Source organism: Babylonia areolata, chromosome 12, assembly GCF_041734735.1.
Source record: "Babylonia areolata isolate BAREFJ2019XMU chromosome 12, ASM4173473v1, whole genome shotgun sequence".
NCBI lineage: Eukaryota > Metazoa > Mollusca > Gastropoda > Neogastropoda > Buccinidae > Babylonia > Babylonia areolata.
The window spans coordinates 42,311,830-42,325,453 of record NC_134887.1 but is presented as its reverse complement, the minus strand read 5'-3'; the positions used below and the strand labels follow the sequence as shown (position 1 = coordinate 42,325,453).

General features: G+C 44.8%; 1 protein-coding gene across 1 annotated transcript; it reads left to right on the top strand.

Annotated features, from left to right (window-relative positions):
• The first annotated feature begins 1,161 nt into the window (after positions 1-1,161).
• Positions 1,162-6,873, top strand: LOC143288219 (macrophage migration inhibitory factor homolog). Its single transcript, XM_076596568.1, has 3 exons — positions 1,162-1,372; positions 4,678-4,850; positions 6,378-6,873. Exons 1-3 carry the CDS (start codon positions 1,265-1,267, stop codon positions 6,442-6,444), a joined length of 348 nt encoding a protein of 115 aa, XP_076452683.1. The 5' UTR covers positions 1,162-1,264; the 3' UTR covers positions 6,445-6,873.
• Positions 6,874-13,624: the final 6,751 nt, after the last annotated feature.

The window sequence follows — 13,624 nt, the reverse complement described above, 5'->3', positions numbered from 1 at the left end:
GAATGAGATGACCTGACACACTGTGGTCAGAGAAATGGGGTATCTGCCCAGCTCTGCCAGGACTGGTAACTTAACTGATCTTTTGTGTACGCCCATTAAGCTCCTACAGAAGTTGACATGTTCATTTTCTGATGGGCATTTTGCGGAGAGAAAGGCATCAAATTGGTTAAACAGCATAGAGGGCGTGGAGAAGTTTGTCGCAGTTTGATCAGTTGAATGGAAACCACACCTCAGCGCCATAACTGAGAATTGGGGTGACCGGGCTGAAGTGTCAAACAGTTCCGTCATCACATCCAACTTTACTTCTTTCCCTCGCACATTGCGTTTCAGAGCATGCGCTGCTTTGTTTCCTTGTTTGGCTAAGTGGTCTTCAGCAAGGTGAAAATTTCCACTCTTATGAAATGAAAAAAACTCCCAAGTATTTGTATCTATCCGTCGTTTTGATGCAGTTATCGCCACATGAAAAGAGCACTGGTATTTTGGGGTCGTTTTTGTGTGTGAAAATTACGACTTTTGTTTTGTCCCTGTTGATTTTAAGCCCCCATTGCAGGCAGTATTCATGTAGCTGGTCTAGTTTGTTTTGTAGTCCTACTTTTGTTGTCAAGAGCATCACAATGTCATCCACATATAACAGATAAGGGATTTGAGTCTTGGTTGTTTCGTTGATGTATGGTGAGGTCATCGTGTATAATACTCTTATGTCATTAATGAAAATATTGAATAGCGTGGGGCTAATAACATTTCCCTGAAGCACTCCCTTTTTAACTGCGATAGAATCTGTAAATCCATCGTTTGACTCATTTACCACATTCATTTGAATTTTGGTACATATCTTTTATAACGTGGAAACATTTTCCATTTATCCCAATTCTGTTTAGTTTCAAAAGAAGTGCATCATGCCATATATATTGTCAAATGCCTTATTAAAATCAACAAAACAGCTGTAGAGACGCCCATTTCTTTTATTTATGGTGTAGTCTATTATCTTTTTCAGGATGAATATGTAATCAGTGCTCTTGAAACCAGCCTGCTCTTTTATTAGTAACTCGTTTTGTGTGTGTGTGTGTGTGTGTGCGCCCCCCCCCCCCCCCCCCCCCCCCCCCGTCTTGTCACGTGCACGCCTTGAATCTGAAACTGGATCGTTTCAAGGGAGGCAATGCTCAGTCCCGTTGTGACCGGAAACTGTCTTCGCCGCAACAATTTAAGTGCGCCATTGATTTGATTTGTTTGGGTCGAAAATCATTTGTTGGCAGCAGTAGTCACGATGCCGTTGTTTGTGTTGAACACCAATCTTCCAGCGTCGGATATCCCGGCTGGTTTTTTGAAAGCCATGTCTATGCTTGTCGCAAAACTCTTGGGAAAACCAGAGTCGGTGAGTGTGAAGCCAACTTACTGGATTTGTGTGTGTGTGTGTGATTGACACGGATACTTATAGCGCCTATCCTCGGTCAGAGACCAATCTCTAGGCGCTTTACAAACATGGGGTCATTTGCACAACAGGCTGCCTACCAGGGTAGAGCCGACTGATGGCTGCCACTGTACGCTTATCATTCATTTCCCATGTCATTCAATCAGATTTCAATTTTCAGGCATGCACACATGCACACTGAGACAGACATGTAACATTTTACATGTAAGAAAGTTTTGTTTATTTACCCCACCATACAGGCAGCCATACTCTGTTTTTATGGGTGTGCATGCTTGGTATGCTCATGTTTTCAGAACCCACCAAACGCTGACATAGATTAGACTATTTACAGGATCTTTTAACATGTGTATTTGATCTTCTGTGTGGGTATACACATAGATTACTGGATCTTTTAACATGTGTATCTGATCTTCTGTGTGGGTAAACACATAGATTACAGGATCTTTTAACATGTGTATTTGATCTTCTGTGTGGGTAAACACATAGATTACAGGATCTTTTAACATGTGTATTTGATCTTCTGTGTGGGTATACACATAGATTACAGGATCTTTTAACATGTGTATTTGATCTTCTGTGTGGGTAAACACATAGATTACAGGATCTTTTAACATGTGTATTTGATCTTCTGTGTGGGTAAACACATAGATTACAGGATCTTTTAACATGTGTATTTGATCTTCTGTGTGGGTAAACACATAGATTACAGGATCTTTTAACATGTGTATTTGATCTTCTGTGTGGGTATACACACAAAGGAGGTTCAGGCACTAGCGGGTCTGCACATTTGTTGACCTGGGAGATCAGAAAATTATCCATTTTTTACCCACCAGACGCTGCCACTGAGATTCGAACCAGGGACCCTTAGATTGAAAGTCCAGTGCTTTAACCACTCGGCTATTGCGCCCATCTCAGTAAAGTGCCATGAGAACCACATATTTTGTGTGTTAGTGTTGTATAAATGAATCCCTTTTTTGTTACTTGTGAAATGTTCGATTAAATTTGATTGTAATCTGTATGGTCAGTGAACCTGAGGAGCAGGAATAACGTGTCATTGTTTTATATCGTTTGAGATCAGTTTGTTTGTGGTTCTCACTGAATAGAATAAAGTGTCATTGTTTTATATCGTTTGAGATCAGTTTGTTTGTAGTTCTCACTGAATAGAATAAAGTGTCATTGTTTTGTATTGTTTGAGATCAGTTTGTGATTCCCACTGAATAGAATAAAGTGTCATTGTTTTATATCGTTTGAGATCAGTTTGTTTGTGGTTCTCACTGAATAGAATAAAGTGTCATTGTTTTATATCGTTTGAGATCAGTTTGTGGTTCCCACTGAATAGAATAAAGTGTCATTGTTTTATATCGTTTGAGATCAGTTTGTTTGTGGTTCTCACTGAATAGAATAAAGTGTCATTGTTTTATATCGTTTGAGATCAGTTTGTGGTTCCCACTGAATAGAATAAAGTGTCATTGTTTTATATTGTTTGAGATCAGTTTGTGGTTCCCACTGAATAGAATAAAGTGTCAGTGTTTTATATTGTTTGAGATCAGTTTGTGGTTCTCACTGAATAGAATAAAGTGTCAGTGTTTTATATCATTTGAGATCAGTTTGTGATTCCCACTGAATAGAATAAAGTGTCAGTGTTTTATATTGTTTGAGATCAGTTTGTTTGCAGTTCTCACTGAATAGAATAAAGTGTCATTGTTTTATATTGTTTGAGATCAGTTTGTGATTCCCACTGAATAGAATAAAGTGTCAGTGTTTTATATTGTTTGAGATCAGTTTGTTTGCAGTTCTCACTGAATAGAATAAAGTGTCATTGTTTTATATTGTTTGAGATCAGTTTGTGATTCTCACTGAATAGAATAAAGTGTCATTGTTTCATATTGTTTGAGATCAGTTAAGTTTCATTGTTTTATATCATTTGAGATCAGTTTGTTTGTGATTCCCACTGAACATATCCCCCACAATAGTTGGCTAGATATTTTGGTACCACTTAGCACTGACATTGAAATGTGAGCTTGTACTGTACAGCCTCTTAATATTTATCCCGTTCTTCATGCAGAAGGTGTTTCAATGTCCACAAATTATTATGGGGATTTACTTCCCATGATAAGAGGAAGTATGACTCTTTTGTCGTCTGTTTTAAGGTCAACATTAACTTGATTAAGAGAGCAGACCTCTCAGGCACAGAGGAGTGTATGCTTTCACAGAACATTTGTTTCTGTTGGTGAAGGTTAAAACAGTGGCAGGAGAGGACTGGGCCTGCTTTGCAATGTTGGTCCCTGGACACAGTGGATATATATGTGGAGTGATGGCCTAGAGGTAAAGCGTCCACCTAGTAAGCGAGAGAATCTGAGCATGCTGGTATTTTCTCCCCCTCCACTAGACCTTGAGTGGTGGTCTGGACGCTAGTCATTTGGATGAGACGATAAACTGAGGTCCCGTGTGCAGCATGCACTTAGCGCATGTAAAAGAACCCATGGCAACAGAAGGGTTGTTCCTGGCAAAATTCTGTAGAAAATTCCATTTCAATCGGAAAAACAAATTAAAAAAACTGCACACAGGGGGAAAAAAAAGAAAAAAAAGTGTGGTGCTGTAGTGTAGCAATGCGCTCTCCCAGGGGAGAGCAGCCTGAATTTCACACAGAGAAATCTGTGGTGATAAAAAGAAATACAAATACAAATATATGAATTCACTGCCCTGATGGCCATGGATTAAAAGGTTGTAGAACCTCTTAACTTTTAACCAGAATAAGCCAGTTTGGCAACCATGCCTGTGACATTGCTCTCAACAGCTTCACCCCACCGTGTTTCACTTACATATATGAACAAAATTATCTGTTTAGTAATGACTGTACATCTGTATTTACTGGTTTTGTAAAAAAAAAACACACAAAAAACAAAAACCAAAAACCACAATTTAGCACAACTTTCTGCCACTGTCATTGTTGTTGCTGCAGTGATTGTTGTTATTTTTCCCCACTTGATATTAGATATTGTGTTTTGTTGCTACTGTCATTGTTGTTCGCTTGTTGCTGCAGTGATTGTTGTTATTTTTCCCCACTTGATATTAGATATTGTGTTTTGTTGCTGCTGTCATTGTTATTCGCTTGTTGCTGCAGTGATTGTTGTTATTTTTCCCCACTTGATATTAGATATTGTGTTTTGTTGCTGCTGTCATTGTTATTCGCTTGTTGCTGCAGTGATGGTTGTTATTTTTCCCCCCACATTGATATTGTGTTTCAGTATGTGTGCGTCCGCGTGAACCCTGGCCAGATGATGACTTTTGGAGGCACAGACGCACCGTGCGGATTCATAGAGCTGGAGAGCCTTGGGTCCGTGGGCGGCGAGAAGAACAAAAAGCTGGTGGCGGAAATCAGTGACGAAGTGGTAAAGCAGCTGAACATTCAGAAAGACAGGTAAGTGTTGGGTGCTGCCAGAGAAGGGGGGTTGGATGGGGGGTGGGGCCAAGGAAGGGGGGTTGGATGGGGGGCGGGGCCAAGGAAGGGGGGTTGGATGGGGGGTGGGGCCAAGGAAGGGGGGTTGGATGGGGGGCGGGGCCAAGGAAGGGGGGTTGGATGGGGGGCGGGGCCAAGGAAGGGGGGTTGGATGGGGGGCGGGGCCAAGGAAGGGGGGTTGGATGGGTGGTGGGGGGGTGGTTGAATACTTGGTTTGGTCTTTTTCCTGACTTGATAGTTGAGCATTCTTACTACCCCCGAAAACGGAGTATGGCTGCCTACGTGGCGGGGTAAAAACGGTCATGCACGTAAAGGCCCACTCGTGTACATACAAGTGAACGTGGGAGTTGCAGCCCACGAACGCAGAAGAAGAAGAAGAAGAGCATTCTTACTATGTTGTAATTATTTTTGCACCTAGGATATGTCATGTGCCTGTTGGCAAGTTTTAGTTTTGTATGCCTGTTATCATAAAAAAAAAAAAAGGAAAAAAAACCCACGCCTGTCAGTTTTTCAACAGAGGATTAAACAAAAAAAACAAACAAAAAAACAACTAACCAGAACATAAACATGACCATGTATGACACAAAAAATAATATATTAATACACACACACACACACTTACACACACACACACACACACAAAATAATCTAACCAGAACAAAAAATGAAAAAATACATATATAATTTTTTGTGTTATATATAATTATGTTGATGTTCAGGATTTGTTGTTGTCTTTTTTTTTTAATCCTCTGTTGAAAAACTGACAGAATGGTTTATGTGCATAAAATTGATGAATATGACTGCACTTGTGTCTGCTTTTCATTTCCTTTTTTATTTATTTATTTATTTTTTTTTGTTCAGCTTCAGCAGGTTGAAAATTTAGTTTTCCGGTTCTGACACGGCCCTGTGTGGCCTGCTGGACTGTAGAGATAGCTACACAAGATAGTTGGGTGATGAAGCTGACATAAATCTGTGTGCAGTTTAGCCATTGATGGCTCTCTGTCACAGAGTGAACACTGTCCAAGCATAATGTTGAAGGTTTGAGACAGTCCTAATGATTAGATATCAGCAGTTGTAATTTACCACACACACATTCACATGCATGAACACACATGCACACACCCACCCACATATACACACACACACACACACAAGCATGCACTTTTAAAACACACACGCACATAAGTTCAGAGTGCAGAACCTGAGTCATTCCAGGACACTGAAAAAAGAAAAAATTAATAAAGAAAAAATATCCCAGTCTCTCTCAAGCTCTTTCTTTATCTCTTCTTTTGTTGCATGAATTTTGAAAAGAAAAGAAAAAAAAGAGAGGATATTCTTCTTCTTCTCCTTCGTGGGCTGCAACTCCGACGTACGCTCGGATGTACACGAGTGGGCATTTACGTGTATGACCATTTTTACCCTGCCATGTAAGCAGCCATACCCTTTCTGGGGTGAGAGAGGATATGATATCATTTCTGTATGTTTCAGATTTTATATCAAGATCACTGACATAAACCGCAGTGACCTGGGATTCAACGGAAACACCTTTGGGTAGTAGGGAGTCAGGAAACGGGGTGTCCCTTTCACTGTTTGGAGAACAATGGTGCCATCTTCTGCCAGCCTTACACAGGACAGTTGTATAGATTTTTTTGATTGGTTGAAAGTTTAAGGCACAGTGTTGTCAGAGAATAATAATGATTGGTTGAAAGTTTAAGGCACAGTGTTGTCAGAGAATGATAATGATTGGTTGAAAGTTTAAGGCACAGTGTTGTCAGAGAATAATAATGATTGGTTGAGAGTTTAAGGCACAGTGTTGTCAGAGAATAATAATGATTGGTTGAAAGTTTAAGGCACAGTGTTGTCAGAGAATAATAATGATTGGTTGAAAGTTTAAGGCACAGTGTTGTCAGAGAATAATAATGATTGGTTGAAAGTTTAAGGCACAGTGTTGTCAGAGAATAATAATGATTGGTTGAAAGTTTAAGGCACAGTGTTGTCAGAGAATAATAATGATACAAATAAAAAGTTGAAAACTCGAAAGCAAAAAAAAACAAAAAACAAACAAAAAAAGTTGTTAAAAGTTTGTTTTGTTTGTGTTGGGTGCATTGTTTATGAGGATTATGTGTGTTTGGTAAGTATAGGTGCTTTTGTTTATGAGCAAGGAAGTGTGTCATGAAGTTGTGGTCTGTTGTGCTTTCTATTTTTCTGTCTCTCTCACATTTCATATGAGTGTGTGTGTGTGGATATGTGCATTAGTGTTTAAATGAAACTGGCAGTTAAAAACTACAACCCAACTTGCAATTCTGGCATGTCCTCATTTTCAGGGGTCTCGTCCCAAATAGTTTCTTAACCCACTGTACATATGAGTAGCCTTGCACTCTTGGGTCATCAGATGAAAACCTTGAAGGTTCAGAAATGAAAACAAGCATTTTGGCAAACATGCCTTCAGTTTTAAAATCCCATCTGTTAGGAACTTACCGCTAGTCAGTTTGAGAAACGCACTACCATCATAGCTCACTTCACAAAACGTATCTGAAGACATGTTTGTTTCAACGGGCCTTCTCATCTCACTGAAAGACTGACACTCTCTGGCTGTTTGTGTGTGTGTGTGTGTGTGTGTGTGTGTGTGTGTAAATGGTAGGAGGGTAAGGGGGAGGGTGGGGGTGATGGGGGAGGGATTGTAGGGAACAGTGGTCAGGAGGAGGGTAAGGGGGAGGGTTGGGGGTGATGGGGGGGGGGGTTGTAGGGAACAGTGGTCAGGAGGAGGGTAAGGGGGAGGGTTGGGGGTGATGGGGGGGGAGGGGGATTGTAGGGAACAGTGGTCAGGAGGAGGGTTGGGGGTGATGGGGAGGGGGGGGATTGTAGGGAACAGTGGTCAGGAGGAGGGTAAGGGGGAGGGTTGGGGGTGATGGGGGGGGGGATTGTAGGGAACAGTGGTCAGGAGGAGGGTAAGGGGGAGGGTTGGGGGTGATGGGGGGGGGGAGGGGGATTGTAGGGAACAGTGGTCAGGAGGAGGGTAAGGGGGAGGGTTGGGGGTGATGGGGGGGGGAGGGGGATTGTAGGGAACAGTGGTCAGGAGGAGGGTAAGGGGGAGGGTTGGGGGTGATGGGGAGGGGGGGGGGTTGTAGGGAACAGTTGTCAGGAGGAGGGTAAGGGGGAGGGTTGGGGGTGATGGGGAGGGAGGGGGGATTGTAGGGAACAGTGGTCAGGAGGAGGGTAAGGGGGAGGGTTGGGGGTGATGGGGAGGGATTGTAGGGAACAGTGGTCAGGAGGGTAAGGGGGAGGGTTGGGGGTGATGGGGGGATTGTAGGGAACAGTGGTCAGGAGGGTAGGGGGGAGGGTTGGGGGTGATGGGGGGATTGTAGGGAACAGTGGTCAGGAGGAGGGTAAGGGGGAGGGTTGGGGGTGATGGGGGGATTGTAGGGAACAGTGGTCAGGAGGAGGGTAAGGGGGAGGGTTGGGGGTGATGGGGAGGGATTGTAGGGAACAGTGGTCAGGAGGAGGGTAAGGGGGAGGGTTGGGGGTGATGGGGGGATTGTAGGGAACAGTGGTCAGGAGGAGGGTAAGGGGGAGGGTTGGGGGTGATGGGGAGGGGGGATTGTAGGGAACAGTGGTCAGGAGGAGGGTAAGGGGGAGGGTTGGGGGTGATGGGGAGGGGGGATTGTAGGGAACAGTGGTCAGGAGGGTAAGGGGGAGGGTTGGGGGTGATGGGGGGATTGTAGGGAACAGTGGTCAGGAGGAGGGTAAGGGGGAGGGTTGGGGGTGATGGGGAGGGGGGATTGTAGGGAACAGTGGTCAGGAGGAGGGTCAGGGGGAGGGTTGGGGGTGATGGGGGGAGGGGGGATTGTAGGGAACAGTGGTCAGGAGGAGGGTAAGGGGGAGGGTTGGGGGTGATGGGGAGGGGGGATTGTAGGGAACAGTGGTCAGGAGGAGGGTAAGGGGGAGGGTTGGGGGTGATGGGGAGGGGGGGATTGTAGGGAACAGTGGTCAGGAGGGTAAGGGGGAGGGTTGGGGGTGATGGGGAGGGGGGATTGTAGGGAACAGTGGTCAGGAGGAGGGTAAGGGGGAGGGTTGGGGGTGATGGGGAGGGGGGGTGTAGGGAACAGTGGTCAGGAGGAGGGTAAGGGGGAGGGTTGGGGGTGATGGGGAGGGGGGGTGGATTGTAGGGAACAGTGGTCAGGAGGAGGGTAAGGGGGAGGGTTGGGGGTGATGGGGAGGGGGGTGTAGGGAACAGTGGTCAGGAGGAGGGTAAGGGGGAGGGTTGGGGGTGATGGGGAGGGGGGTGGATTGTAGGGAACAGTGGTCAGGAGGAGGGTAAGGGGGAGGGTTGGGGGTGATGGGGGGGGGGGGATTGTAGGGAACAGTGGTCAGGAGGAGGGTAAGGGGGAGGGTTGGGGGTGATGGGGAGGGGGGGTGTAGGGAACAGTGGTCAGGAGGAGGGTAAGGGGGAGGGTTTGGGGTGATGGGGAGGGGGGGGTTGTAGGGAACAGTTGTCAGGAGGAGGGTAAGGGGGAGGGTTGGGGGTGATGGGGAGGGGGGGGATTGTAGGGAACAGTGGTCAGGAGGGTAAGGGGGAGGGTTGGGGGTGATGGGGAGGGGGGGGATTGTAGGGAACAGTGGTCAGGAGGAGGGTAAGGGGGAGGTTTGGGGGTGATGGGGAGGGGGGGGTTGTTTCAGGTTCTAGAGATGGGAGGCCAGCCTGGACTTGAAGCAGGACAGTGACTCAGCCGTCACACTTGAACCTCCTGGTTATGCTGCTGGTCAGGCATCTGCACTCCATACAGATGTGGTGCCAGTGGATTTGTCCAATAGCACCAACGCCTCCTTGAGAAACTGAAACTGAAACAATTGGGCAGACTTGTTACTTAATTCCTCTTGGGAATGCAACACTTTTAATTCAAGTTGCTGCGCTCACTAAAATCAGTCACTACACCACCTGTACCTAAAAGGTACTGAAGAAGTATTGTCAATCCACTGACGTCCAATGCATGTGGCGACCACACTCAGATCAGAGGCACTAAACTTAGCGAGATGAATCACTCAGCGCTTCGCGTGAAGCCGCCGCGCGAGCAGCTCTCGCCCGGAAATAGTATGCGCCCTCAAGCGGCCAGACAGTTACGGCAGCAGAGGAAATGGCTTGGTGTTCTGCTGTAAACTGCAAAAACTCGCGCAAAAAAGGATGGACATTGTTCCGATTTCCCAAAGATGAAGACAGGTAAGCGTTTCATGATTTTGTTTAATGAAGTATCGTGTTGATATGGACATTTATGTCGTTATTACATTCGTTAGTCAGAGCTTTGTTTAGCCGAGTGTGAAAAGTGAAAGTAGTTTTCAGCAAAACCGAAAGTAGAGCTGTGAAAGGTATCCGTGACGTTTTGTGATTGTGACTTTGGGTCTGGGACAGACAACATTAGAGCGGCATCAAAACTGAACCCAAAATGAGGCACTGTTTTAGTGATTAGAACCATAGTGATGCATTGATATAATTATGCAACACTGAATGTGTTGCTATGGTTGTAGTGTAGTGGTTATGGTAGACTGCTCAGCTAGCAGTCATAGTAATAGTAATCACTACTTGCAGTAGACGCCAGTCAAATCTTTCTAGTAATCAGTAATCACTCAGTTTAGCAGGAATGGCAGTAATAGTAGAAGCAGTTGCAGGAGCAGCAGCAACAGCAGCAGTAGTAGCAGCACCAGCTTTGTCATCATCATCATCATCTTCATCATCATCAGTAGTAGTAGTTGTTGTCGTGGTAGTAGTAATAGTACTGAGAAGGATGAAGAGAACAACTGAGGATGAAATGATACCAGTTTCTATAAATTGAAAACTGAATGAAAATAAATATTGAAATGCTATATTGCTTTTTTTGTACAGATGCAAAAAGTGGGTTCAGAACACCAGAAGTGGAAATAAAGTATGTCCACAATGTAAACAGGTGCTAGTTGGGTCTCTGCAAGGAACCCAAAAGGAGACTTTCCTGAAGAAAAAACAGTTCTCTGGGCTTCAGGATGGACAGGGACTGGTAGTACCTAGTGCAGCTCTCACAGAAGCAGTTGAACAGCTGGAAGTTATGTTCGAAAAATCCGCAGAACAACTTTTGCACATGGACAGAGTCAGGGCGCGTATTGTCATTCGCCTCCGAAAACACATTGAACATATTTCTCTGCTTTGTCCAAGTGGACTCTGTGACCTCAAAGACTATGTTTTGCAGCTTTTCGTCAACATCAGGTTACATTTTTTGCTGAAAGACAATAACAGAAAGTTTGCGTCTTCAAGTGGCAGGCAAAACAGAAAACTGCTCAAGCTGTGTCATATCTGAATTTTCCTTAGGGCATTGACTTGCAAAATTACTACTGACTTTTACAGATATACTGCCCTAACATTATAAAATTTTAGTAAGTGATCTCAGAAAGGTTGAAATCAGGTATCTGAAGCAAAGTTCCTGTGGTAGTTGGTGCTATTTGTCGTGTCGGCTGTTGGTTCAAGGAGAAAGGCGAAAGTTTACGGCTGGATATGACACCTTTGTTTTCGTCTGTGTGGATCCCGACACCAACTGGGTGGGAAATTTCGATAATTTAATAGTAAGTCTCTCTCTCTCTCTCTCTCTCTCTCTTTGCTGTATCTCTTTTAAAACCTATGGAGAATCTGCAAAATTATGTCGATAACCCACGTATTTATTTTGGGGGACATGCCGCAGACAGTCAACATACGCACATGCTTTTTCTGTGTTGCTTCTCCTTTGCGCCTGGCTGCTATCTACTGTCTGGGGGAAGGGAGAGGGTGCTGAGGGACGCGGCGCGCCGCGAGCGAGCGAGGCTTCAGTTTTGCACATAGGGGAAAGAAGGGAGTGTGCCCTCTCCCTCCTTCTACACTCTCTGCTCAGATCTCATTTCGTCAGGGTTCAGCAGTCGAGGAGTCAACGTGTTTACAAGTGCATTTGTGACTGAGAGGCACACTTTGATGACAAACTGAAGAAAGTAGTTGACAAAATAACAGCCGAGTACAGAGCAAGTGATTTGATTTCACTGATTTGATTTGATCACTGTTGAATTGTTGAAGACTATAGTGATCAACCTGATGACCTGTTGTATGTTAACGAAATACCAGTACAGAGCAAGTGATTTGATTTCACTGATTTGATTTGATCACTGTTGAATTGTTGAAGACTATAGTGATCAACCTGATGACCTGCTGTATGTTAATTGCATAACTGTACCGTGAGAGGGGGGATCATGATGCCGTGGTGTGTTTAAAAAATAAAGAAATAAAAAAAGAAGTAAGGGGTGGTTGGGGGCAGCACCAATAAAGACTGAGGTAAACATGGTTATACCAGTTGAGTGTGGCCGGAGCTGGCGTTGGGTCTTCACCATCCACATGCAATATGATTACTTCAGGGGTGGGTGGGAGCAGCACCAATAAAGACTGAGGCCAACATGGTTATACCAGTTGAGTGTGGCCGGAGCTGGCGTTGGGTCTTCACCATCCACATGCAATATGATTACTTCAGGGGTGGGTGGGAACAGCGCCAATAAAGACTGAGGTAAACATGGTTATACCAGTTGAGTGTGGCCGGAGCTGGCGTTGGGTCTTCACCATCCACATGCAATATGATTACTTCAGGGGTGGGTGGGAGCAGCGCCAATAAAGACTGAGGTAAACATGGTTATACCAGTTGAGTGTGGCCGGAGCTGGCGTTGGGTCTTCACCATCCACATGCAATATGATTACTTCAGGGGTGGGTGGGAGCAGCGCCAATAAAGACTGAGGTAAACATGGTTATACCAGTTGAGTGTGGCCGGAGCTGACATTGGGTCTTCACCATCCACATGCAATATGATTACTTCAGGGGTGGGTGGGAGCAGCGCCAATAAAGACTGAGGTAAACATGGTTATACCAGTTGAGTGTGGCCGGGGCTGACATTGGGTCTTCACCATCCACATGCAATATGATTACTTTAAGTCTGTCAAATTCTTTCAGAGGTGTAGTTCGTCGTCTGCGCTTGTCACTGAGGCCGGCATAAAACTGATAAAAAGTGTGACCATGTTGTCTGTCACTCTTTGTCTCTCTCTCTCTCTCTCTCTCTCTCTCTCTCTCTCAGTCAGAGCCATGATTTAATCAGTGAATAAAACAGTGTCAATGTCGGTGTCACACACACACACACACACACACACTGTCCCTCTAGCTGTGTGTCCCTCTCTGGTCCCAGCCCACACACCCATTCCCCGTCCCTCAGCCCTCAGCCCTCCTCCCCACCCTTCACCACCCTTCACCCCTCACCACCTGCACCCACCACCCCTCACCACTACCACTTGGACAAGGATTAATTACTGAAACACTATCACTGTGTGTGTGCGTGAACTCAGAACTCAGTTCATTGTCGTAAAAACCCATCATTTCACACAGAGAAATCTGTTGTGATAAAAAGAAATACAAATACATAGGAATTATGGACACTTTAAACTAAACACAACAAGCTAAGACATAGTTATGGACTGCGAACTTTAAAACATTCATATATGTATTTTGCCAGTTCTGGTTGGAAATAACTTAGTGGCAACAGAGAACTTGGCCTTTAGATTATTGTGTTGCCAGTGTCATCTGGCCAATGATTCAAAGACTGGGAATTAACTGTCACAAGTAGGCGAGATCTCAAGTCTGAGTACACACTACACTTGTCCAGAAAATGCAGTTCATCCTCTATAACTCCACATGCTTTACATAGCCGGTCATTCC

Coding starts and splice junctions, on each gene's coding strand:
- LOC143288219 (XM_076596568.1), top strand. CDS start 1,265: ATGCCGTTGTTTGTGTTGAACACCAATCTTCCAGCGTCGGATATCCCG. Junction 1,373..4,677: donor TCTTGGGAAAACCAGAGTCG/GTGAGTGTGAAG, acceptor ATTGTGTTTCAG/TATGTGTGCGTCCGCGTGAA. Junction 4,851..6,377: donor CTGAACATTCAGAAAGACAG/GTAAGTGTTGGG, acceptor TGTATGTTTCAG/ATTTTATATCAAGATCACTG.